Source organism: Parasteatoda tepidariorum, chromosome 6, assembly GCF_982258835.1.
Source record: "Parasteatoda tepidariorum strain Cologne lab strain chromosome 6, Ptep-v5.0, whole genome shotgun sequence".
Taxonomy (NCBI): domain Eukaryota; kingdom Metazoa; phylum Arthropoda; class Arachnida; order Araneae; family Theridiidae; genus Parasteatoda; species Parasteatoda tepidariorum.
The window spans coordinates 98,185,222-98,212,459 of NC_141760.1; the positions used below are offsets into that span (position 1 = coordinate 98,185,222).

General features: G+C 29.2%; 1 protein-coding gene across 11 annotated transcripts in view; it reads left to right on the plus strand.

The window, feature by feature from the left end:
- Positions 1–1,964: 1,964 nt before the first annotated feature.
- The window catches only part of LOC107440902 (uncharacterized), a 56,286-nt gene continuing 31,012 nt past the window's right edge, over positions 1,965–27,238 (plus strand). For 10 of the 11 annotated variants that reach the window (XM_043046647.3, XM_043046650.3, XM_043046648.3 and 7 more), the window contains exons 1-4: positions 1,965–3,155; positions 19,035–19,232; positions 22,328–22,450; positions 25,607–25,690. In XM_043046647.3, the coding sequence (XP_042902581.2) occupies positions 2,498–3,155; positions 19,035–19,232; positions 22,328–22,450; positions 25,607–25,690 (1,063 nt within the window). In that variant the 5' untranslated portion in view covers positions 1,965–2,497. The remainder of the gene's footprint in view (positions 3,156–19,034; positions 19,233–22,327; positions 22,451–25,606; positions 25,691–27,238) is intronic. The other variant, XM_043046652.3, reaches the window with a different exon arrangement.

A 27,238-nucleotide genomic window follows, 5' to 3' on the forward strand; every position in this document is an offset into this window, starting at 1 on the left:
CGATCTCAAAAATTTGTCATCCACACTATCGCCAGCTAAATCATGCATTTGGCGAAGCAATGCAGATGGGCGTTTATCGCCTAAATCGATATCTTGAAGGAGTTTTTTAAGTCGTCTCTCTTCCGAATCACTAAATACTTCAATTAGTCTATTTTTTAATGTTTTATACATATCATTAACTGGAGGTGAAGTAATTATATCACTTACTTGCGCCAAGATTTCAGTTTCGATTGATGCAACGACAATATGGTACTTTGTACTGTCTTGTGTTATTCCACTCGTAATGAATTGCGATTCGACTTGCGAAAACCAGATGATAGGATTATCTTTCCAAAATTGTGGACATTTTACTGCAACTCGAGCCAATTCAGTAGTGCCAGTTTCACTTTCATTCGTGTTCGGCATAATTCACAGTTCGTGTCACCAATATAAATTCTCTGTCCGGGTCACCAGTGTAAATTCATGTAGTAAGTAGTAAGTATGGATCAGAAGGTGAATTAACTTATCAATAAACACGAATTCACATAATAAACAAACTTAACAAGTTTTATTATTAAATATAACAGATCTGTAAAAAATGGCAAGAAAAAGAACGATAATGTTTTTCTTATTAAAAAGCAAGCGCGTGGCTAGATAATGATTGCACGCGACAACTGGTAAACGGTTTCAGCGCAGTGAAAGTATTTAACGATAGGTGGCGGTCGCCACAGCACTATTTCAAGTAACTTGGATAATTTTTTATTGTTGTTTTCCGAATTATATGGTTGTTGTTGTTGTTAAGTTGCGTCGCACTAGAGCTGCACAATGGGCTATTGGCGACGGTCTGGGAAACATCCCGGAGGATGATCCGAAGACATGCCATCACAATTTTGATCCTCTGCGGAGGGGATGGCACCCCCGCTTCGGTAGCCCGACGACCTGCACGCGAAGTCGAGCACTTTACGGTAGCACAGTTTAACGAGGACCAATACCGCACACCCTCGGTCCCTACGCAGACTGATCCAAGTGGTCACCCACCCGCACACTGACCGTAGACAGTGATGCTTGACTTCAGTGATCTGCTGGGAACCGTGTCTTAACGATCAGTCCACTGCGGGACCCGAATTATATGGATACAGAAATATATACTATTCTATAACGAAGAATATGCTATATAACTATTACAATTCTGTATGTTCTGAATTCATATTTATTCACTGGAATGACGAAAGCAATGTTGACTTCACTTTAATTCGTAATGAATTGAAGACAGAAGAAATGCATTTTACCTTAATACACACATCTGTAACAGTATCCGAAATCGGAAGTCATCAGTTGCAAGTTTGTTGATAATAGAAATTAAAAATTATTGAGGAATTTTTCTTCAAATGTTTGGCGTGTTCTGTTCCTGAAAGATTTACTAATATTCTGGAGATTTTTTTCAAGTTCTTCGGCCTTTTCCTTAGGGAAATTTTGTTTCCTATTTGCTGCTAAAAAATGGCGTCTGATTCAGTCAATGACTTTGATGGAACTAAATGAAAACGTGATAAATTAATGTCCGATATTTACAGGCTCCCGCTAGACGGCGTACTCGAGCGTTGCGATCGCGAATAGTTAACTTAGGTGGGAGGATGTAAAATATTATGTGCTTATGCGCATCGTATTTTTTGTTAAATAATTTATTCATTATATATCAGTTTATAGATGGCAAAGAGAAGAGTTTTTTGGTTGCCATCGTGATGGTTTAGAATGTAAATAGTTTTGAGAGAGTAAGATATATGTTGTTGTTTTTTTTTAATATAAAAGGAAGATTTATTAACTAAACAATAAAATTACAGCACCGCAGTTTCAGAAACCGCTGAAAGAAAGAATAGCTTCTTCTTTCTGGGAAAAGCTGAACTAGATCTTAGCCTAAGGCTAGGTGCGATTGTCAGCGCCCTCTTGAAAGCCGCACCTTATATCGATTACTACTACTTCTACCCAACGTTTCAAGTTTACTTTTGGGCTATGTTGGTCATGGCCACTTAGCATACGTAGCCAAGAATTAGCAATACCTGACTATAGTCCAGGGAATAGGAAAATGTGTAAAGTAATAAGAAAATAGCACATTGTTTTGCTTCTGTGCAATGTTCACTGTTTATTTTATTTTTTTACTTATCGAAATAAACTTTAATCAGAGGGTCTGTGCATCAATGTGTTGTTTATCTGCCTTATGAATTTCATGTTACAATTATTGTCCTGCGTGTAGTAAAGAGTGCGTGAACCTCATACTTATGAAAAATTGTATATAAGTGTAGTTATGTTTCAGCTTATGCCTTTCAATCAGATGGTCTGTCCCCGACAGTGTGGTTTATCTACCATGTTATTAATATTGTCCTGCATGTAGTAATGAATGCGTGAACCTCATACTCATGTTTATGTTTCAATGAATGTTCATTTAAACTTACCGACAGCTGAAGACGATAATAGTGAGTTTGAATTTACCATTATTTTGTGGAGATCATAATTCATCGGAATCATGAGCTTATCAACTCCTCTTAAAAAGCAATTTCCTCTTAAATTACTGGGCATTGACAATGTTATATGTTCCAATGAAGAGGTACTGGAATTTTTAGAACTTTATGTGCCACCATCATCTATAAGTTATTTACACTTTGATTCATATCAAAAGTTCTATGTAGTTTTCTTGAATGACATAGACTCTGTTTGTACTTTGGTTGGTAAAAGACTTTCTTACAGTCAGTGCAAAATTGACATTTTACCTCTCTTAGACTATTATGTTGTCAGAAATGTATACCCTGATTTAACGAATGAAGATCTTATAGACATATTTCGACCCTTTGGAAATGTTTATGACGTAAAAGCGCATCATGTACTGCCTAACTCTTCCAAGTTCTCTCATGTTTTGAGTGGGAATCGTGAAATAAGTTTTATGTTGCCAGGTCACGAGATAGGGGTGTCTGTTCCAGGAAGTGTAGTTTACATGCCTCATACATTTCACATTATTAAATATTGCCCTGCTTGTAGTACTGAAGGTCATGCCATGCTTCATTGTCCTGACATTGAGGATAATTGTTTACCACAAGAAACTTCAGTTGAATTGGAAAGTGACATAGAATTGGAGGACTTTAATGTAAAAGGCATGTTATCTGATGATGATAAGTTTCTACTTGCAAGTGAGTTGGATACCAAACATGGGGTGTAATGTGTAATGCTTTTTTTCATTTGCATGATTGGAAAAGAATATAAGTTATCCTTGGTGCGTAGCAATTTTAAAAAGTGCTTAAAGATGCTTATTTTAGTTTTTTAATAGCCCTTAAAGGTGCCTTTTTTCATTGGATGTTTTTAAAAAGTGCTTAATTTTCCCTTTTTTAAAATGAGATTTTATCATATGGATTTTCGCTACGAATTATGCCAAAAGACTGAGTTCGCATTGTTCTATTAAACGCTTTCAAAATTAATTCAACCCCAATCTATTTCAGCATATTTTCTGTGATGTTTTTTAGTTTCTTGTGGGCCGCTGCCTGGAAGTTGCCAAGACTTTGTGATTATTTTTCTTTCATTTATTCCAAGCTTAACAGCCAAGCAATTTCATTTAGCACCTCAATTGTTTCAGCTTGCATGAACAGGTACTGATAGCAAACTTACCTCTTCACTATAATCGTACAACTCCAATTTTCGTTAAAAAATTTATGACTCATTATTTCAAAGATAAAATTTATTTTTTAATTATTATATAATTTCATAAGGATCAAAAAATTTCGATTGTAAGGTTTGCGAATTTTTCAATCATTATTAAGTAAAAGAAATTTTTTTTAAGGAGTTATCTTTGTGTTGAATCTCCTATTATAAATGTACTTTTTATTTCATTTACTTTTTAAAACGTTTTTATTTTTGAAAGTTGTTGTGGAGGATAAAGGATTGAACCTTTCGATTGCTATTCTGACTGAACTCTTGGAACCATATTTTCCAGATTGCAGCACTCTGTATATTTTAAGATAGAAAATTCTAAATCTAGTATAGATAAAAATAATTATTTTTACAGCAAGCCTTTTTTCTATCTAATTTAGCTTAAAACTTAGTTTTTGTTAATATATTTTTCATGAATTATATTTTAGTAAGTGAAAATCTGATAATTAGTGACTAAAACATTCTTATTTTTTTATTATTATTTGATGTAAAAATAGTCTTTTATCATTGCTGAACATGAAAGCTTGAGCTTTGTAAAAAAAAAAAAGCATAATTTTGTAACATTTGACCTATTTTGTAGTTACCATTAATGCACATATTACTATGTAATTTGTATTTAAATTTTGATTTATAATCAATAGTTTTGAGTTATTCATGTATAACAAATATTTTATTTAATAACATTTCATATTTTTTCAAATTAGTTATAGAGTACGATATAATTAGGTTAGTGTTAAATAATTATTGCAGAATTTATTTGGATTGTAAACCCTTCAGGTTTTATTAAAACCCATCCACAGATATATAATAAATATATATGTATATGATGAGTATTTTAAATGATTAGACCAAAGTATCCCCCATTTTATTTTAAGATTCATAGTATAGACTGTAGATTTGTATAATATACACTTAAGTAGAATTAAATAAAATTAAAAACATTCTGTAAACACAAAATCTCGATAAAAAAAGCTTTCTACAAGCAAAAATTAATAATCGAAAATTTTAATTTAGGAAAATAAATTTTATTTGTCTCAAAAAAAAACAATTTATTCAAATGAGCGAAGTTTGATATAGTCGCAATTATATTGTAATTTCTGAAACGTGTTTTTCTAATACGAAATTACTAAGTCACAGTAAGTGATCATCGTTTGACAGTCTTGATTTTGCACCAATTTCATCATAAATCCATGTGATTTTTCAGAAATTGTTTTTACAGATTTCTGCTTTTTTTTTTCTTTTTTTTTTTTTTTTTTTTTAATTTACTTATAAAAACTTTTATTATGATATTATTCCGGCAACTGAATTTAGAATTGTGTATTTAAATAGTAACATTTTACTCACACTTACGATTTGCATCAATTTTGTCAAGGATTCCCATTGTTTTTTTATAATCGCTTTTTCAACAGTTATATCTATGTGATTTTTAAAAAATACTGATATTTATAGAAAGATTTTGATATGACTTAGTAAATTCCAATTACGCATCTGAGTAATTACCTATTGATTTTTGCAACGATTTCATCATAAATCCATACAGTTATTAAGAAATTACTGTTACTGATTTTTATATGGTCTCAATGCATTTAATTTAATATTATCACACAGGTGAATTTCAAATTGCAACATTGAATATGAACTTTTTAATGCAAGCATTCCATTTTCATCATGAGGTTACGTGTTTGAACTTTTTTGACAATGATACCCATGGATTTCTAAATAATTTTTAAATAGCGCAAATGTGAATAATCAACTTTCGATTTTCAACATAAATTCAATTTTCCACCAATTTCATCATAAATCCATATGGTTTTCTTAGTGTGATCAAAGAGACATTATTTATGTATATATGTAAATAAATATATTCATTAAATGTATAGGCATAATCATAATGCGGGTAAAATCAAATTTAATATTTGTTGAATATCATTAAAGAATATGAGTGAAATCAAATTTAATATTTGTTGAATATCATTAAAGAATATGAGTGAAATGATAATGAAAACGATTGAGGAAAGAATAAGATCTTTGTAGAGGACGCCGTCAGTTTTCATGCTTGTGATTGGTGCTTAAGATTTATTTAGTTTGGTTTGAAATTAATAATAAATAATATGTATTGTTGCTTTTTAGATTTTGGGTACAAATATTGTCTATATATAAATATAAAGTTAAGTAATTTAGTGTGTTTTCAGAATAAGCATTTTGTACTTAAGTATTCAACAGAAAATAGTTTTTTAATGAATTATATTATCTGCTCGAAAAAAGCTTATATTTAAACTAGAGATGTACTAGGTTCTAAAATTTTGCTGGATCTGGATACCCAGCAAAAATTTTATTTGTTATCCAGCCGATTTATGTATTATGCAGAACGAGTATTTATGCAAAACAACATAAAAATCTTATAATTTTCTTTCAAACCACTAAATTTCAAAATATAATTCTAAGCATAGTGATTAGCATTTTTAAAAAGTGCTTAAAGGTGATTATTTTCGTTTTTTAAAAGTCCTCAAAGGTGCTTTTTTCATTGGGTGCTTTTAAAAAGTGCTTGATTTTCCAAAATGGGATTTTTTTCTTTACCTTGTCGATTTTCACCACATATAACGTGTGTACAGAAGCGCGCTTTTCACTTTGTTCTTTCAACGTTTTCACGATTTTTTATGAAATCGCCAATCATTTTGCATGTTTAATTAAATACTTGCGAGTATGCATGTGTGTCTACTGAGCTGGGTTTTGTGAGATTCTATCTCTCTCATGCGCAACTCTGCTAGCATAATCAAGAAAAGAGTTCTTTGTCATAAATTATTTATTTTATCATGATCATGTAAAGTCTTTGGAAATTATTTTACATCTTGTTAATATATATAGTGCTTATAGTAATTAAAAATATTTTCTGAGTGCTTTAAAAGTACTTAAAGGGTGCTTATTTTTTGTTGACAGATTTATCTACTTACCCTGTCTAAGGAAATCGAATGTGTAATTGTTAAAAAAAAAAAGTTTTTTTTTTAGATTTATTTAAACTAAATCTTAAAAAAAAAACAATTCTCGAAAACAATTCTAGCTGAAGAATTATTGATCTAAATCTTTGTTATGACATGGAGACATCTTATTGTGGACTAGAATTGTGTCTAATTGTAGACCTAATTGTGGACTTCATTATTAATAAATTTTTCATTTGATTTACTGCAATTTTCAATAGCATTTATTAATTTATCTTCTGTTAAACATAAGATATTTTAAAAATATTTTAACTCAATAACGGTATGAACAATGTTTCAATTGTCAAGGTTTAATTTTTAATCTTTTAATAACTATTATATAGTTATTAGATGCATTCTACTATAACATATTCTTATTTAATATATTTTATTTTCTGTGTATTATAAAGAAGTCTATTAATTTCTTTATTTACATTCATGTAGGTGTTGATTAACCATTATATCAACAACAAAAAAGTTCTTATCATGCTCTCCATGATTTATCCATTTTTGGAATCGAATGATATTTGACTAAATTGATAGAATTTATGATAACTTAAAGTAAGAGATAAGAATCAGTAATAGTCTGTTACCAGATATTACTGTCTGTTTGAATGGAAAATGTTACCTGGCCATTATAAATTTTTCTTAGTATTATCATATCTTCAAAATAAATGGTACAAGATTCTACGATCCCAGTAATCAGTCTAATTTAGTACTAAATTTACAATTTTCACTAAGTTATTTATGAATATCTTCTCTGAAGTTGATAAAACTTAGATATATCTATAACGAATTCTTTGACAGAAAGCACTAGATTTCATTATCAAAAAATCCACTTTTAAAGTGTTTCACCCTTAATTAATATTTGAAATTAAGTAAGATTATGTTGCATTTTTTTTTTCTGGGAGTGTTTACATTAAAAACTTAAATGATTAATAACAGGTATGCACAAGCTTCTTTTTTTTTGGCAACACAGATTAAAAAATGCCATGTTTGGGACCAGCATGAGCAAGGTAAAATAATTGTAAAGGTGTATTTATAGTTTGTCTATCTGAGTCAAAACCTGTCTTAAATAATGCCCTACTTGAAATAATTAAACCTTGTAACCATAGTAACTGCCACCACTCCAGACAAATGACTTGGGAAGTTCTTTACATAGACAAACTATAGATCCTAATTGAAAGTACCATATTTTTATAGCAATTTGTAAAATTTGCGCAAAATCACAAATCTTGAATCTGACACATTTCAATCTGAACGCATGGCCATAAATAAAACTTAAAATTAAATGGTTACAATCAAATTCTGGCTTGTACTGAAACAAGAAAAAAATAAAAGAGCAGGATGGCCCGAAAATAAATTTAAAATATATCTCATACAGCATTTTTTTTCTGTGCTGAAGAGTAAAAATTTTCTTTCAATTTTTATAAATATGTTTTTTTAAAGACTTCATATATTTTTCATTCAAAACTGTTCAGGGACCACGTCACACTCTTTGTATGTTGTGCATCCCTGTTTAATAATTACATGCTCCTTGAATGCAACAAAAATATTTAAAATTTTAGTGCTGTTTTCCCTCTTCTAAATTGAACTTTTCCTCAAAATAGCAGTATTTAGGAAAGTGAATGTGTCTTTTCAATCAATATAACTATATCTTTCCTATAGTTGCACTTTACGTTTTATCTTCTTTTAAAAAACAGTGAAATCTTGTGCATATTTTTAATTGAAATTTTATTATTAGACATTGTTCATGTTATTTATAGTCTATTTTTCTAGTTCATATTAGAAATTATTCATAACTTTAATAATATATATTTCATTCATAATAATAATGTTACATCATTTATAAACCCATTAACTGTCAAGCCTAGTATGTGAAATTTTATTTTAGGATATCTTTTTCTGTATTAAGGTATGTAAAGAGAAACCAGTTTGTGCTGCAGAAAATATCAATCATATAATTTTTCAATTTTTTTTCCTTATTACTGATTTATAAAGAGAGAAATTTTTTGTAATTTATGTAAATAAATTTTGAAAAAATTCATAAAAAGGTGTTTACTTTAGTGCGAACTCGTTGATTTTTTGCTGACAAATTAAGTAAATTGCATATCTGAAATGTATAGCTTGGCATCAATTTTTACTCGAAGTTAACTGACAATTAATGGGTTATTGGAAAATGTACATTTGTAACTGTATGAATTTTTTATGTATTTAGTTGGAAAGTTTGTAAGCATCAGCATTTTCTTTGATTGCTGTTTCTGATCAAAGCAGATGTCATCATTTCTTTATTTTTGAAATGTAATATATTTCTTTAACAAATCAATAAATAAAATTAAAGACAGACTGGTTTCTCTTTCCTTAAAAACATTGTCTCATTCTATTACATCATTTTGATCATTTCATCTGGCTATATCATTTTAGTTTTTGTGAAACAACATAGTGCTTTTAGCACAATGTAAATGATTAAGTTTTTTTTAGCTTTAATTAATTTTCAAAAAGTTTGCTCTATTGTGGTTTTCTTTCAATGCTTATGTCATTTTCTTAAAACTTAACCCATATACTGGAATTCTCGGTAGTCTCAAATCAACAGTGTCAGTTGTAAAATTGAAAAGGATATTTTTTTTTTATTTATTTAATAATGAAACAGAAAGTATTATGTATAAATATTCATATAAACATTCATATTCGTAAATATCATATTCCTTTTCTGAAATGTGATATTTTTCTTTTCCATGTCGATTTTCGCCACGTATTTTGCAAAAGGGGGGTTTTCACAGTGTTCTATTCAACATTTTCGCGATTAATTCAACCCCGATCTATTTCGGCTTACCGCCGTTCTGTAGTGCATGAAAGCACCATTTGTTTTACATGTTTGATGAAACACTTGCCGGTCCAGCTATACTGAGCTGGATTCAGTGGTAAGGATTTTTGACCCTCATGTGCAACCCTGCTGCATTTTGCCAGAGATTCTCAATTTCAGACTTCATTTTCCGCCCTCTGTAATAGAATCGAAAAATCTCGAATTTTTGCTGAGACGGGGACCAACTAAACATTGTCGTTTTTTTTTTCTCGATTAGTGGTAGAAAATTTCATTTCTCTTGCAGGGTTGGCAGGTTTTTGACATGTGACAGTTTTTGACAGTTTAAACCATGGTTTAAACCGTCACGTCAAAAACCTCACTGTCAAAAATGTCGAAAATGTCAAAAACCTATATTCATATGTGAAATTTAATTAATGCATAAAATTTATATATTTTTTATAAAGGATAGTGTTTCTAAATATGTTCTAGAAAAAATAAATTTAAAATTTTGAAGAAACACTTATATTTCGAATAGTAACCAAAATCTTGTACTTTTGAAAGCTCACATCTTTTGTAATATTATGTATTCATTTTCATGTGTTATTGAAAATCTGCAGTGATATTATTAAGAAATTTATTTATAACCAAATTTAGTGTATAGTATAGATTATACTAAAAATTAGACATTTTTAAAGATAAACATTAGCAGTTTTGCACATTAGACATCTTTTAAAGAAAAATATTTTTAATATTCTTTTAAATCTTCTTAATAATCTTTTTAACATAAGACAATACAAATTTAAGTGCTTTCTGTTAAATACACAGAGCAGTTAGTGTCGATTTACAGTATATTCAGCCTATTCATTTACTATGCTGAAAATTTAGTTTATCCAAATACTTGTGAATTTCATTTTACTGAATACGATATAGTTTTGTTGAATATCTAAATATTCAGCTGTTGAATAATTACTTCTTGCTTTCAAGATATGCATTATTTGTATTCTTAATACAAGTGAGGGAAAAAATTAAGAGGTAAAAATTGTTTTAAAATGATAAGTGTAATAATTATAAATAAATGTAATAAACAATATGAATTATATTTATCATTATTCACAAATATAACTACTTTTAAATTCAAATTAACAATCTGGATAATAAAGATATTCGATATAACATTAAAAAATTTTTTCATACACTTGTATCAAGTTTGTATTTATACAACATAACTTGTAAGTTCCTTATAAATATTAGTTATATGTTCCTTATATGTCAAAAATGCATAGTAATAAACTTTTAATTTTCTTAAGTATCAAAAAAAAAAAAAAATTGTTTTTTTCAAAATATAAATATTTAAAAAAATTTTATGCAAAATTTTTCTGCACATGCATTTGAATATAAATTTCTGAGATTTTAAATCTGTTATTTTACCTTAATTTTAATTAAAAAATATTTTAAAACCTGCTGATTACCTATAGTATAATTAAATTTCAATATAATGCATGGCAACTGTTGGTAGTTTTGAAGTTTATATATTTTTTTGGCAAACTTTAGTTTTTGACATTTTTGACGGGTTTTTGACGGTTTAAACCAGTATTATACCCTTGTCATGTCAAAAACCACTTTTTGACGTCAAAAACCCAACCCTGTTCTCTTGTTATTATGTCAATCAAGAAGCTTTTCTTTTCCTAGACCTCCCACTTTCTTCGATCTTATTTCACCACTTATTTGTATCGCTAGCCCCTCCCCCCTTCGAAAGGAAGAAAATTTTAATTTTCTCAGATATGGACCCTTTTCTCTAAAAATAGGAAGGGGGAATGAGTCACCTATAGGATGCTTAAGGATATTTGAGATGAAAGGATGTTCTCTGTCTGCAGTAAATCAATTGCTTACACTTGTCTTGTCCTATAAAGTGGTTGTTCTCAGAAAATTTAGCCTTGTATTTCAACCCATATGCTAGTGACAATCCAGGGCTAAAGAGAATAGAAGGGCTGGTTCACTCCTTTGAAGTATCTCTCGCCGCGCCGATCCTCCGACGTCACTCTAGTGACGTCACTTTGGCGCAAAGCTCGCACTTTTACTTCAAGAACGGAGCGTTTGGCCTTACTTGCCCTAACTAATATTGAATCATTTCTTTTTGCGAGATATTCTAAGACATTTGTTATTTTCTATAATGACTTTCCTCAGTTTTTGCAGTGAATTTACAAGAATTTAAAACTATTATCGAAATGCCAGTTTGCGCGATTGCAACTTGCAAAAATTCTGATACAAAAACGGAAGGAAAAAGTATAATTTTTCGCGTGTTCCCTAAAGTAAATGAAAAACTATGTAAAGAATGGATTCCGAAATGACACAGTTAATGTAAAACAGCAATACATTTATTCTGTCGTAAAGAACTTTTATAAAAATTCATTATCTAAATAGAAACCGCCTCGTTACTTCATAAAGAAAGGCAGGTGAAAAGAATTAAAAAATAGATAAAGTCAAAGAAAATTAAAATGTAAATATAAAGTATAAATAAAATATATAGTATATAGTTGAAATTCTCCTAATTTCATAACATATTTTTTAATGTAGTTATTCTGAATATTTATGATTTTTTTTTAAAATTATATTCTCTTCAATTTAAATATCTATAAATTATATCATCGTAAATTTAAATGTCTATAAACAATTGTAAAATTTCTAATGTCATTATGAACCTAAATTATTATTTTGTTTCAGTAATTAGCGTTTAAGGTCGATGTTTCCTAATGATTAAGTAAGAACAAATTGCTATTAACGACATATTTTAAAATCAGGGATTCTAAATTTAACTTAACTTATCGTTATAAAAGAATATGTAGATAGAAAAAGTGTCGATATATGCCTTCATTTTTCTTAATAGTTAAAGTTAAAACTGAACTTTTTAAAATAAAGTATTTATCGTGTTATTTTCACCAACTAGCAAAACATTTTTATAAGTTTAAAATGGTATTTTTTTTAACATAATAACCAAGAAAGTTTTTTTTTTAACTATGTTTATGAACGGAAATAATGTGTTAATTACGTAAAGTTTGAAGGCATATAACCAGAAAAAGTATAACTTATTTTTACAAAGAGAAAGATGCAAAGTTATCATATCTTTGCTTGCGATCTCCGAGATCTGTGAACACAGTGACGTCATGAGGAGGGAAATCGTAGCTTCAGCTCTAAGAGCGGAGTGAACTAGCCCTTCTATTCTCTTTAGTCCTGGTGACAATCACGATGATCCTTTTCCGGTGCCTTCGAATTCATGAAATCGAATGCTGACAGTACCTCTTTTGTTGTTTTTTGGCGGGATTGTTTGTTACCCACAGAAAGCAAGATCAGATTAAATTGGACCACATTTCCCAGTTGTCTTATGCTTATAATAAAATAACAGGAACAACAATATTTTCCCCACTCGTTTATGAAGAATGGCCAATTTTTATTTTAAGAAAAAGTTAAATGGAAATACCTTAATTATTAATTTATTTCAATCTGATGTGCACACGAGAGCAACAAGTTAAAATTAAGCACAACTATTAAATCTATTTTTAGTGACAGATATAATATTATTTTCAGAATATTTACATGTCCAAATTATCATCTCAATAAAAATTGATGAAATATAATTTGGTTGGCTCAAACTTAAATCATTATCATTAAGGATTTTCTTTATTAGTTATTAAACATATTTTTAAATTCAATTTGTAAAAATATCTTTCTTAAATTTACTATTTATTTTTAATTTGAAATTTTCAGTACTTTTCTTATTTCCTAATTATAATTTTTACAAAGTTCGTTATAAGATTTACAAAATATAGTTTACTTGCACTAAACCCGATTCAATGATTGAAAATTTGATTTTAAAATTAAAATAATTTTAATGGGTTTAACGTGTTTTTCAACGTCGACGAACATCTGGTTCACATTGTGAATTTACACATTTTTTGTGCACAACTTTTATAACATCTGTATTTATACAAGACTCTAAGGACTAAGGAACCTGTAATTATTTCCTTATTAAAAAATTAGCTTGCATTCATATTACATACTATATATTTTAAATTTTAAAATCTAATTTCAATATTCGATACATATAGATAAAAAAAATCATAAGTGATGCAAAGTGTGTGATCATATTTATACAAATTTAACCTCTCCTCTACAAAAAGAATTTCGAAAAATGATACTTAAACACAACTCCATTTTCTTCCTTTAGTGAAGTGAATAGAAAATTTTGAAATAAATAGGTGCCAACACAAGCGTTACGTAATTTGACGATTACTTTTTCCAGTTGCAATGAGAATGTAATTAAAAATATAGTATGAGCAAATATTTTAAAAAAATGTGCAGCACATTGAAACAAATACTGCAAACATGCATAACACAGTTTTTTTTACATCAAAAACCAAATTTCTTACGTCATCAAATCTTTGCATCAAAAAAATTTTTACATCAACTATTTTTACATAAAAAAATCAAATTGCTGAAGTATTAACTTAGCTACAACTACAAAAAATATTCTGTACTCATAAATCGTAGCAGTATGTTATAGAATCATTGTAATGGATAAGTAAATAGAGACTTTATCGCATAGAAATTCACAACCTAATTTCATGTTAAGACCAAAAGTAAACATAACATCTTTCGTTTTTTTTCTTTCATTATGAAAAAATTCGTACTTAGAAATGTTTGTTATCTACTCTTAAAATGGAAGCTCAAAATAATAAATTTATAGGCAATGTTCCGGAAAAACATTATGTACTGCGAACATTTAGTTAGACCTTGTGGTGCCCCCCTATCCTCTGGTGCCCTAAGCCGTAACCTCCGAGAAAATAGATCAGTGATTCTCAACCTTTTTTTTTTTTGTGGCGGCACACTTTTAACGATTTCGAAATTTGACGGCACACAATGAAAAAAATTAGTTTAAGAGTTGTTTACTAACCTATAATACACTGTGTTAAATAGTTTGTGATAATAATTTTGAATGTGAAATAAAATAATGTGTACTACAAAAGCACGTTTATTAAGAGATTAATTATTTCTTTCGACTAATTTTTTATTAGTTAGTAACAGTTATTTATTTTTTTTGCTAGTTATTAATTGTTAACTTGTTTTCTATATTTATTAACTGTTATTTTTTTGTAATTTCTTGTTAACTAGTTTTTTTTTTTTTTTTTTTTGCTAATTATCAAATTGTTAGCTTATTTTTTTTGTTAGTTATCATTTGTTAATTTGCTTTTATAACTATTAATTGCATAGCTTACTTTAATGATTAGCTTTTATTTCCGTTTGAAAGCTAATATTTAGCTTTCTTTTGTTAATTAATAATTTTAATAATCATTAAATTTTCTACTTATTTCATTATTTTTTAAAATTGCCAAAGACAATTTAAACGCTTCCTTCTTATTTTCACTTATTTTAAGATTGTCAGAGACAAGACAATCGCCGACAAAATGTTCACGCGGTTAAAGCCTGGAAAAAATTATAAAAAGTATATATATATATATATACAGTGGTGGCCAAAAGTGTGGACACTTTTTGAAAGTTTCATGTTTTTCAACTTTGTGTGCTTGTAGAATATATTAATTTTCCCTTAAATACAAACGTTTATATATCAAATTGAAGTTAATTTAATGTAGAATTTAATAATAAATACAGTATTACAATATCTGTATTACAAAAAAGGTTATGCAACAAATAGTCAGATCTATCTTAGATTTGCATTTTTTTAAAGTGATACTTACACAATCAATACTTAGTAGGATAACCCTTATTTTTTAAGACAGCTTCACAGCGTCTTTTCATCGAGTGAACGAGTGTTTGGAGTTCATCTTTCGTAATCACATGGTGCCAAGAATCAATTATAGCTTCACTTAGTTGTCTTTTATTGGATGGACGTTTTTTTGGTACAAGAATTTTCAAACGTCGCCACAAATTTTCAATTGGATTGAGATCAGAGCTGTTTCCTGGCCATGGTAATATATGTATGCCTTTATTTTGAAACCATGCTTTGCATACTTTTGCTGTGTGGCATGGAGCTGAATCCTGCTGAAAAATAAATGGTGCATTGTTGGGGAAGAGATCTCTGATGGAAGGTGTCAATTTTGGTTTCAGGACAGTTTCGATGTATTTTTTGACTCTCAGGATGCCAAATCAGGCCGAAAAAAATGCACAAGTGCTACTTCCGATAGAAAAATTAAATGGCTACGCCTTCAAGATAGAAAAATGTCATCAAATGCCATTAGATGTGAAATGAATGCAGCTGGTATTGCAGTAAGTTCAAGAACAATAAGAAGAAGGTTATCAGGATTTGGACTACAAGCTAGAATTCCAAGGAAAAACATATTTAAATGAAAAGCAACGCGAAAAACGAGTTAAGTTGGCAAAAGAACACATTAAATGGTCAGCAAATCAATGGAAGCAAGTAATCTGGAGTGATGAGAGTAAAATATCGCTCTTTGAAAGAAATGGAAGAAAATACGTGAGACGTAGAGTAGGTGAAGCGCTTCATCCTGATTGTATTGAAGCAACTACAAAAATTCCAACAAATGTCATGATTTGGGCATGTATGTCTGCAGATGGTGTGGGCCGAATTCAAGTGATTCTTGGCATCCTGAATGCCAAAAAATACATCGAAACTGCCCTGAAACCAAAATTGATACCTTCAATCAGGGATCTCTTCTCCAACAACGCACCATTTATTTTTCAGCAGGATTCAGCTCCATGCCACACAGCAAAAGTATGCAAAGCATGGTTTTAAAATAAAGGCATAGATATATTACCATGGCCAGGAAACAGCCCTGATCCAATTGAAAATTTGTGGCGACGTTTGAAATTTCTTGTACCAAAAAAACGTCCATCCAATAAAAGACAACTTATTGAAGCTATAATTGATTCTTGGCACCATGTGATTACGAAAGATGAACTCCAAACACTCGTTCACTTGATGAAAAGACGCTGTGAAGCTGTCTTAAAAAATAAGGTTTATCCTACTAAGTATTGATTGTGTAGGTATCACTTTAAAAAAATGCAAATCTAAGATAGATCTGACTATTTGTTGCATAACCTTTTTTGTAATACAGATATTGTAATACTGTATTTATTATTAAATTCTACATTAAATTACCTTCAATTTGATATATAAACGTTTGTATTTAAGTGAAAATTAATATATTCTACAAGCACACAAAGTTGAAAAACATGAAACTTTCAAAAAGTGTCCACACTTTTGGCCACCACTGTATATATACAACAAAATTAATAAATACAAGAAAATACGAAGAAAGTTTAAAAAAAAAAGAAAAGCAATAAGTTTCATTTGATGAATGAAACTTAATATTTCAAAATGAAGATATTCATTTCATTATCTTCATTTTGAACTTATATATATATACTTAAAACAAAGAAAAATTATAGTAATATGAAAAAGGAGGAGGGGGAGATAATAATTTTAAAAAAAAGGATGAAATTTTATTTAAGAAAAAACGGGGGGGGGGGAAATATATATAATCTTTCCATCAGGCCACACTATTATATCCTCAAAAAAGAGGATATAATCGTGTGGGCTGATGAAAAGATTATATCTTTTTTTTCCGGTTTTTTTTTAAATAAAATTTCATCCTTTTTTTTTTCAATCAGTTGTTTGTTGTTTTTTTAATTATTATCTCCCCCAGCCCTTTTTCATATGACTATAATTTTTCTTTGTTTTATCTTCTTTTTGAACTTATCTAATGAGTTCTGTTTACTTGCAGCTTATGCGCAATAAATGAAACTTATTGTTTTTCTTAACTTTCTTCGTGTTTTCTTGTATTTATTCATTTTCATTTTGTTATATATATATATATATATATATATAGACACACACTTTTCTTTCAGTTAGACTTTACTCGTAATAAAAAAAAGTATTATAGTTTATTTTGTACCACTTCTAATATTCGACGGCACATTTTAAGAATTTGTGTGGATGAAGACAAATTTTAAGGATTGCAGTGAATGTGTGTGTGCAGAACAGTCTCTAAAATTTGCAGCACCCTTTAAATATTCTTCTGTAGAAATCCCAGAAAAATGAAATAAATAATTTTTTTTTTAAATCATTTCTGAAAACAAATTACTGTTTTCTAACTTTTTTTCTTCAACTTTTATACTATCGTTTATTATCTAAATTACATGTGCAAACTATTGATGGCTCTAACTTAGAAGTGTAAAGTTATGTTTTTATAGGGTTGGCGAGCGAGCAGGGGGCGAAGCCTCCAAGTGTAATAATATTTCACATTTATGATGGCTTGATATCAGGGTTTAAGCTGCAATCAGAAGTTCTTTATAGCAAAAAAAGTTGAACTATGAATAGGAAGCATTAATGTGTTTCATTTTCATACGTTTTTGAAATCTAACTAGATTTGTATGCAGATATAAAACTATAAGTTTCGTATTTTTTCTTTTTATTTTCATTATATTTGTTTGTAGGTCCAAGGATCTGTTCAGGGCAAATTTACTACCGTTTAGCGGTACCTTCACAAATTCAACTTAAGGAAAACGGTAGTTTCACAAAATACTTTTAAAAAAGGAAGTTCTAAAATTCTCCTCCCCCGCCCCCTGCCTTTTAAAATTTTGTTGTTGTTTCCCCGTAAAAACATTAAACCTGGAGTTAATTACTCATTTCGATTTGCAATGGAACCCACCCCTGGTTTTCTATTTTGACGAAGTAGAAGAATTCGCTGCCCACACGATTTGTACAAAAATTATTCTAATAGACTTTTATTTATTTATTTTTTTATGAAATTTTTTTTTTCTCTGTTAAACTTTTTTCTGTATGACCAAGTCGAAAATATTCTCATAATGAAGATAACTTGCAGTGCCATTACCATTAAGTGTATGTTTCTATAAAATTCAAGTTGAAATTTAACAATGGACAATGATTTTTATGAATTTTTAAATTTGAATACAATTTTAGCCCAAAATTTTACGATAGCAAAATTGTTTTTTAACGTATGGGAATAATATATATAGAAATTTACCAGTCATATATGATTTATATTTGTAGTGAAAATTTTTGAAAATATTTTCGTATTTTATCATATTTTTGTGTTGATTTGTTAACATAATTTTTAATTTGCACAAATTATGTCTAAATTTTTACAAAATTGGTAGGTACCTCTTAAAAAAGAAACCTAGACAGACGCCTGAGGTCAGTTTTGACGTTTTTTATTTTGTTTGATAAGTATTTTCCCATGCCTACATAGTTAGGATAATAATTTAATATTATAATAATTTTATTTTTTTTTGTTTTATTTTTATTATTTAATATATTATACATTAGAATACATACATTATAATAATTTTCAAAAGAATTTTATATTATTTATTTTCAGCTATTCTTATCTTGATTTTTTCTTGAATTTTTTTTTTTTGGTTCTTTAAAGAATCAGGTAAAATACTTTGTCAAAAATGTCTTGTTTCATTGTAGCACTTTATTAAAAAATGCTACCATAGTAGAAACTTGATATTGACAATTTTAATATTATTTAGTTTTGATGCAAGCAATAGAGCCTAAATTTAAATATTTTAAACCTTTTTTTTTTTAGATGAAAAGAGTGAACAATCAAATGTCGGAGGACATAGTTTAGAGAAAGTTGATGGTACAGAAACAATAATTTGTGAAACTCATGAAAATTCTCAGCAAACCACAGAGGTATATAAAGAGAAAAGGAAGTATAGAAAAAAACACTGGATTGATGCAAGCTGGACTATTAGCACGAAAACTAGAAAGAGTTCAAAAACCGGTATGCTTCAACTTTCTAATCATTTTATTTCCAAAATATTTATAATAAAGAAAATAATTAAAACAATTATTTATCTCATTCATCAAACGGTGGACTGTCATCCCACAGTGGACTGATCGTTAAGACACGGTTCCCAGCAGATCACCGAAGTCAAACATCACTGGCTGCGGTCAGTGTGCGGGTGGGTGACCACTTGGATCAGCCTGCGTAGGGACCGAGGGTGTGCGGTATTGGTCCTCGTTAAACTGTTCTATCGTAAAGTGCTCGACTTCGCGTGCAGGTCGTCGGACTACCGAAGCGGGGGTGCCATCCCCTCTGCAGAGGATCAAAATTGTGATGGCATGTCTTCGGATGATCCTCAGGGATGTTTCCCAGACCATCGTCAGTAGCCCATTGTGCAGCTCTAGTGCGACGTAAATGAACAACAACAACAAGCAATAACGTTCAATAAAACGAAATTTATGAAACTGTTATTTGTTACAGAAAATAATTTTAAAATTATTTTGTTTGATAAAAACTTTAAAACGGAGGAAACCTCTTATTCTTGATTTTAGCTCAAAGCGCATTCAGCTTTATCCCAATGGACACCAGCTTGTCTCACATATGAAGTGCTCAGTGCTGATTTTATAGATGGTGCGTAGCGTTTTTAAAAAGTGCTTATTTTCGCTTTTTAAAAGCCCTGGAAGTTGCTTTTTTTCATTGGAGGTTTTTAAAAAGTGCTTAATATTCCCTTTTTGAAAATGAGATTTTTTTTCTTTTTCTTTACCATGCTGATTTTCGCCACGTATTATGCATAAGTGTGGTTTTGACATTGTTCTATTCAACGTTTTCACAATCCATTTCAGCGTAGCGTCGGTCCAAAGCGTATGCAAGCGGCCGTCGTTTTATATTTTTATGAAATATTCGCGAGTCCGCATGTGCCTCTACCGAGATGGGTTCGGTGAGATTCTAGCACTCTCACATGTAACTCTACTGCATTTTGGAAGATATTCTCAATTTCAGACTTCATTTTCCACCTTCTGAAATCGAACCAAAAAATCTTCCGCTTTTTTTTTTATAGTGACTAATATAATCAAGAAAAAATTTCTTTGTCAGAAACTAATTATTTTATCATGATCATGTAAAGTCTTTGAAAATTATTGTGTATTTTGTTAATGTATATGTTACCGTTAAAGTATGAAATCCGTTATTTTATAGTATACCTAGTTATTCCATGAAATAACTGATCGTGTCCGTTAAATCGTAAAACTCTCTTGTATTTCTTGGTTTAACTAGTTATTTCATAGAATAACGATCTGCAGCCCGTTAAAGTGTAATAATCTAAATCATATATCTCGCACGACAAATACATGTACCTACCACCCCTACTGCATTATGAACGAAGATCAATTACAAAATACTTTGACTGCAATGAATGTTTTTCCAATTGGGCACAAGTAACGGCCGCATCAAACAATTATATTCCCGATCCCAGTTCAGTGTGTGCGAACAAAAATTAATTAAAATCGAAGAAGTACTGGATGTAGAAATATCGCTCCGATCGGTTGCTACAGCTCAAAGTTTAGGTACTGGTCAGGGATTTAAAAAATGTTCGTGTAAAACCCAGTGTGTAAACAAAAAATGTTTTTGTCTTAGAAATAAAGTTCTTTGTAATTCCAAGTGTTATTTTAGTAATCCTTGTTGTAACAAATGATTTTATGGTACGTTTCCATAAATACCATTTATACGCTGCATAAATTGGATAAATTGCTTCTTTTTCATTTTAATTGTCTATCATTAGTTTATTTATAGAATACCTAGTTATTTCATTTTAAATAAATTGTTTATTTTACACTTTAACTGTCTCTCATTAGTTAATTTATAGAATGCCTAGTTATTTCATAGAATAACTATTTAAAGTGGCAAATTAATAACATATTACACACTTTAACGGACACGATCAGTTATTTCATGGAATAACTAGGTATTCTATGAAATAACTGCATTATATACTTTAACGGTAACGTATATAATGCTTTAAAAAAAATTTTAGTGCTTAAAAAGTACTTAAAAGGTCCTTATTTTTTTGTTGAAAGATTTGGCTACGCTCTCTAGAGCAGTTTCAAATGACAAATAAACGAGTAGGCATAAAAATGTACAATGATATATGAAATAAAAAATAGCTGGAAAAGAGTTATGGAAAAAATCTGAATTGTGATTTCAAAATCTAATAAAAATAAATAATTTATCGTCGCAAATACTGTACTTCCTTTAAAAAAAAATTTAGTTACTGAGTATATTATTATTTAAAAACCATATGTCCCGCAATGGACTGATAGCTAAGACACTGTTCCCAGCAGATCACCGAAATCAAGCATCACTGGCTACGGTCAGTGTGCGGGTAGGTGACCACTTGGATCAGTTTGCGTAGAGACCGAGGGCGTGTGGTTTTGATCCTCGTTAAACTGATCTACCGTAAAGTGCTCGACTTTGCGTGCAGGTTGTCGGGCTACCGAAGCGGGACTGCCATCCCCTCTGCAGAGGATCAAAATTGCGATGGCATGTCTTCGGATCATCCTTAGGGATGTTTTCCCAGACCGTCGCCAATAGCCCATAGTGCAGCTTTAGTGTGACGTAAATTAACTACAACAACAACAAAAACCATATATATGTATAATTATTTCATATTTATTCATTTTGTTTTGGCTTTTTTTCCCATAACTGATGATGCCACCACAGGATCTTGCTAATCAGGAAAGACTTTGTTATTATTTTTGTTTTTCTTTTTTCAGTTCGCATTCGCAATGGTTCGTAGATGAGTAATGTCGTGTTTGGCAATATGGTCTATGAAAAGTTAATCACTCATTTACGATTCAATGGCAAATAGAATCTTAATGTTATGTATAAATCATGCTCTTATAATCAATTAAAAAAAATGAAAAATAAACTTGAAAAATTTTGAAACATACTTTGTTGTACTAACTTTCTATTGCTATGTTTTCCCACATTGTATTTGTTTCTTTAATGCTTATGATTTTCTACTTAATTTTTATGATTTTTCCATTATGTAATTTTTATGATTTTTTAAAATTTCATTCCGCATTTATTTATGTCAGTGGTCTACTTTGTTAAAAGAAAATATAAAAAGCGAAAAGGTCACGAGAAACATAACAGACTGCATCCAAATTCTGAACGAAATAAGAAGAAGAAATCAAGAGGGAAGAGAAAATGGAAAAGAGGTATATTTTAATATTTTTTGTGAAAAAAAAAATATTTAATATCACTTACTGAGTTCAATATATGCTATTCATTAAAGAATTTTCTCCTAATTCATACATTTATAATTTTCAAATTTTTTTTATTTTTATAATTGCCTTTTTTTTAGTAATTTTAATATTAGTTTCCCATCTTCTACCAGTCTAAGTTACTCTTCTTAATCAGTTCAATTTACGCTATTCAGTAAAGTATTTTCCCTAATTCATAAAGTCATCATTTATAAATATGGTTCTATAAAATTGTCACAACCACTAAATGTTTGAAAAAAATTATAATTTAAATTTTTTTTTCGAGTTATTATTATAATTGCACTTTTTTTTTCAGATTTTAATAGTAGTTTCTGTAGTTTCCAATCTTCTACTAATCAAAGTTACTCTTCTTAATCAGTTCATTATATGCTATTCAGTAAAGTATTTTCTCTAATTCATAATAAAATTATCATTTATAAATCTGGTTCTATGAAAATGTCACAACCACTAAATGTTTAAAAAAAATTTTAATTTAAAAATCTTTTTTTCGAGTCATTATAATAATTGCCCTTTTTTTAATATTTTAATAGTAGTTTCTGTAGTTTCCCAACTTCTACCAATCAAAGTTACTCTTCTTAAACAGTTCAATTTACGCTATTCAGTAAAGTATTTTCTCTAATTCATAAAGTCATCATTTATAAATATGGTTCTATAAAAATGTCCCAACCACTAAATGTTTAAAAAAATATATAATTTTAAAAAAAAAATTCCAGGTATTATAATAATTGCCCTTTTTTTAGATTTTAATAGTAGTTTCTGTAGTTTCCCATCTTCTACCAATCAAAGTTACTCTTCTTAATCAGTTCATTATATGCTATTCAGTAAAGTATTTTCTCTAATTCATAATAAAATTATCATTTATAAATCTGGTTCTATGAAAATGTCACAACCACTAAATGTTTAAAAAAAATTATAATTTAAAAATCTTTTTTTTCGAGTCATTATAATAATTGCCCTTTTTTTAATATTTTAATAGTAGTTTCTGTAGTTTCCCATCTTCTACCAATCAAAGTTACTCTTCTTAATCAGTTCATTATATGTTATTCAGTAAAGTATTTTCTTCTAATGCATAATAAAATTATCATTTATGAATATGGTTTTATAAAAATGTCCACCACTAAATGTTTAACAAAAAAAACTATGATTGTAAAGTTTTTTTTTTAGTTATTATAATAATTGTTTGTTTTTTTTAGTAATTCTAATAGTAGTTTCTGTAGTTTTAGTTTTCCATCTTCTACCAATCTCGTTACTTACACAAAAAACATTCATTGTAGCAACCGGAAGCAGTATTGTAATGGTTAAACAATACTTAGGAAAAATTTAGGAAAGTGAAACAGCATAAAATATCAACACTTATATTCTATTAACTGCATGGGGCATTTTAGGCATCCAATATTTGGGATACTACATTTTACAGTAATTTCACATTTGAAGGAAAGTGGAGAAAAAAAATTCTATGTGCTTAATATCTGAAATTGGGATTATTATAAACAATTTATGCGTGTTTTTTGTTTAGCTAAATTTAAATCGATAATAGCTCATGATTTATTTTTTTTTATCTCAAATATTAGAGGGAGTAGAACTTTTTGAGATTTCTGATTTTTCTGAGGACATATACCAACGATTCCCTTTCCAAACAATACTTTTGAGAAGAAGCTTTAAAATATATAAAATGAATATAATTCTAATTCAATCTATAGTGACTTCTTTATTGTTGAAGAATGGAAAAATAAAAATTCATTTTATCTCATATCTGTCTTCTTTTTTTTTTTTTTTTTTTTTTGCCAGATTTGAATTTTCCTACTATTTAATTTTGATGTACTTCATTATGTTATGTTAGAGGTTTCTTACTACAGTAAAACTCGTGTATGTTGACCACTTGTGGTGCATTGTTTTAGTGGTCAACTTAGACAAGTGGACAACTTATAGAGGGGGTGGGTCATTGTTCACTTTTTCGTTTCCATGTTGCTATATATTTTAAAAAAATTTTTTACTTGACTTAAAAATTTTATTTAGCGAATAGCCAAATGAATATCTTATAGAATATGTTTAAACCTAAATGAACTTCAATTTGTTACATATACATAATTCTAATATTTAACTAAGTTTTTTTTTAAAATTATTTCATTAGTTATGCATGTGAAGTGTTTAATAAAAATAATTTCTTAAAATATCAGAACACGAAAACATGTAATTTGAAAACTTTAACAAAACAAAATTATTTGAACACTTTAAAATTTATTCTGTTATTACTACACTTACAAACCAATATGCTACAAAAATATTCCCTCATTGTTGTTTTGTGCTGTTTTAGCAAGAACTGGAGGAGCAACTTTTCAAATAACACACCTGTTTCAAATGAATGAATGAAAGAAATGGTCAAAAGCTGACCCCCTACAATTTCCCCAGATGATCAACTCACAAAAGGGTTTAGATTAGGGCTTAACGCTATTTCACCAAACAAGGGAAATTTTAACGTACATTGCAAAATGACAGAAAATTTTCTGATTTTTTTCTCTGGTCAACTTATGAGGGTTTTAGAATAGAATTTAATAATACTCCTAGACAAAATTGACTTATTTCAGTGGTCAACATACAGGTGCTCAAGTTGCAAAGGTTTTGCTCCTTTAAATTATATAGGAAAAATTCCGTTCTTGATAATTGAGGTCAACTTATGCAGGTGTCCAACTTACAAGGGTGGTCAACTTGGCAGGTTTCACTGTATGTGAGTTTGGCTTTCTTCCATTCAACTATACATTTAATCCAACCCAACTTGTATATTGCAAGAGAAGAAGATTGCAATATACAAAGTATTGCAAGACAAAAAAAGAATTTTCATTGAGGAATATATTTAAATATTCTTACTTATTACTACTTCCTTTCTTAATATTTCAGTTCTTTTTTGCCAACACCTTAAACAAACGAGGACTTTTTTTTTTTGCTAAAATTCTTTTGCTGACATTTGCTTTTTTTTTTTTTGCTATATGTAAAGAGATTTGTTTTTATGTTCATTATCTACTTTTCATTAATCTATTGTTATTAAAATTGTACAAATAATTCCAAATTATTCTTCTGTGTCACTTTTCACAGCACCTTTCAAAAGAGGAAGACAGAGAAAAGACCCTGAAGCTCAGGATCAACCTTCTTTACTACTAAAAGAAGTTACAAAAAAAAGTATAGGAAATAATGCCTTTTTTGTTTCAGAATTTGCTCTTATTTTCCAATTTTTTATTATATTATGCACAAATTTATTTTATGAACAAAATTATTGACAAATTTTAAAATCCATCCATTATCTGAATACTTTGTATTTCTTTGAAATTATTCTGTAGTGTATTCATTATTATTTTCGGAAAATAAATTCTGTTTTTAAAATAATTAAAGCAAAGAAATAAATAAATAAGATGTCTATTTATAGTGAGCCTAACCTAGATAATGTTTGAGCTAAATTTAAATTTCGAGCACTTATATGTAATTTTAATTGCTATTAACAGCATGCTTTCAATATTCTAATTCATGATTCCTATCATTTAAATTATCAAATCAAACACAAAGCATACTTTTCTGACTAGGAAATATTCCCTGTAATTTAATTTTCGACTGGAATCAGTTGAAGAGAAATCGAAATTCACAGATTAATGCTTAATTAAGCGTTTCAAGGAGGCTATGTAACGCCCACCTCAGGATAGAAATTAAGAGAACTTAGTCGCTGCTCCAAAACACCAGTAGCTGAAAAATATTACTATTCCGTATACATTTTCACTAGTTTATTTGCGTGTCTCTATTAGAATTTTTTTTAAAAGAAGTTAATAAAAGGAGTTGAAAGAAAAAACTATGATACAGAGAATGTAAAATATTCACAATTTTAATGGATCATGCTATTTTGCTACAAAAAGAAAAAAACAGCTTACCATCCCTTTACATGCTGCTAATATGCATTGCATATGCCTTTCTACTTGTTCACTTTGTAATTCTGAAGAAGTATTGGACAGGAACCACCAGGCAACACCTGTGTACAACCACAAATTGCATTGTGGGTCAATTTGTGGTTGTACACAGGTGTTGAGGTATTGGGTGGCAAGATCGCTCATTAGACAATGACATTGGTCTTCTTGTTCTTAGTTTTAATGCTTAAATCTATGTTTAAATATATATTTTTAACTCTTTGTAACATTTTGCCCAGCTTTTGAAGATAAATAATTTTAAAAAATGTATTCCTTTACACCAATTGTTGGTTTAGGAGACCAGTGATAATTTATTTTAGGGTGATTTGAGTCAAACTTTAGTGGTTTCAGACCAACGAATTTCAACCGATCCTACTAGTTCACTTTGTAATTCTGAAAAAATAATGGACAGGTACCACCTTCTTCCTTGTGAAGCATATTGTGGTTCTACACAGGAGTCAAGGTACTGGGAGGCAAAATAACTCATTAGGCACAGTTTTCTTGTGCTTATTTCTGATGTTTGCAGCTATGTCTGCCTAGATTTTTTTAAACTTTTTCATCAGCCATTGGAAATTAATAAAAAAATAAAAAAACATCAATTACATCAATTACTCAATTACATCAATTACAATCAAATACTTTTACATCAATTACTGGTCAAGGAGACCAATCATAATTTATTTTACAGTGGTCGGAGTCAAATTTTAGTGATTTCAGACCAACAGACTGTTCATTTCAAGTCCTGTACCCAATTTTAAAGGAATATTTTTTTAATAAG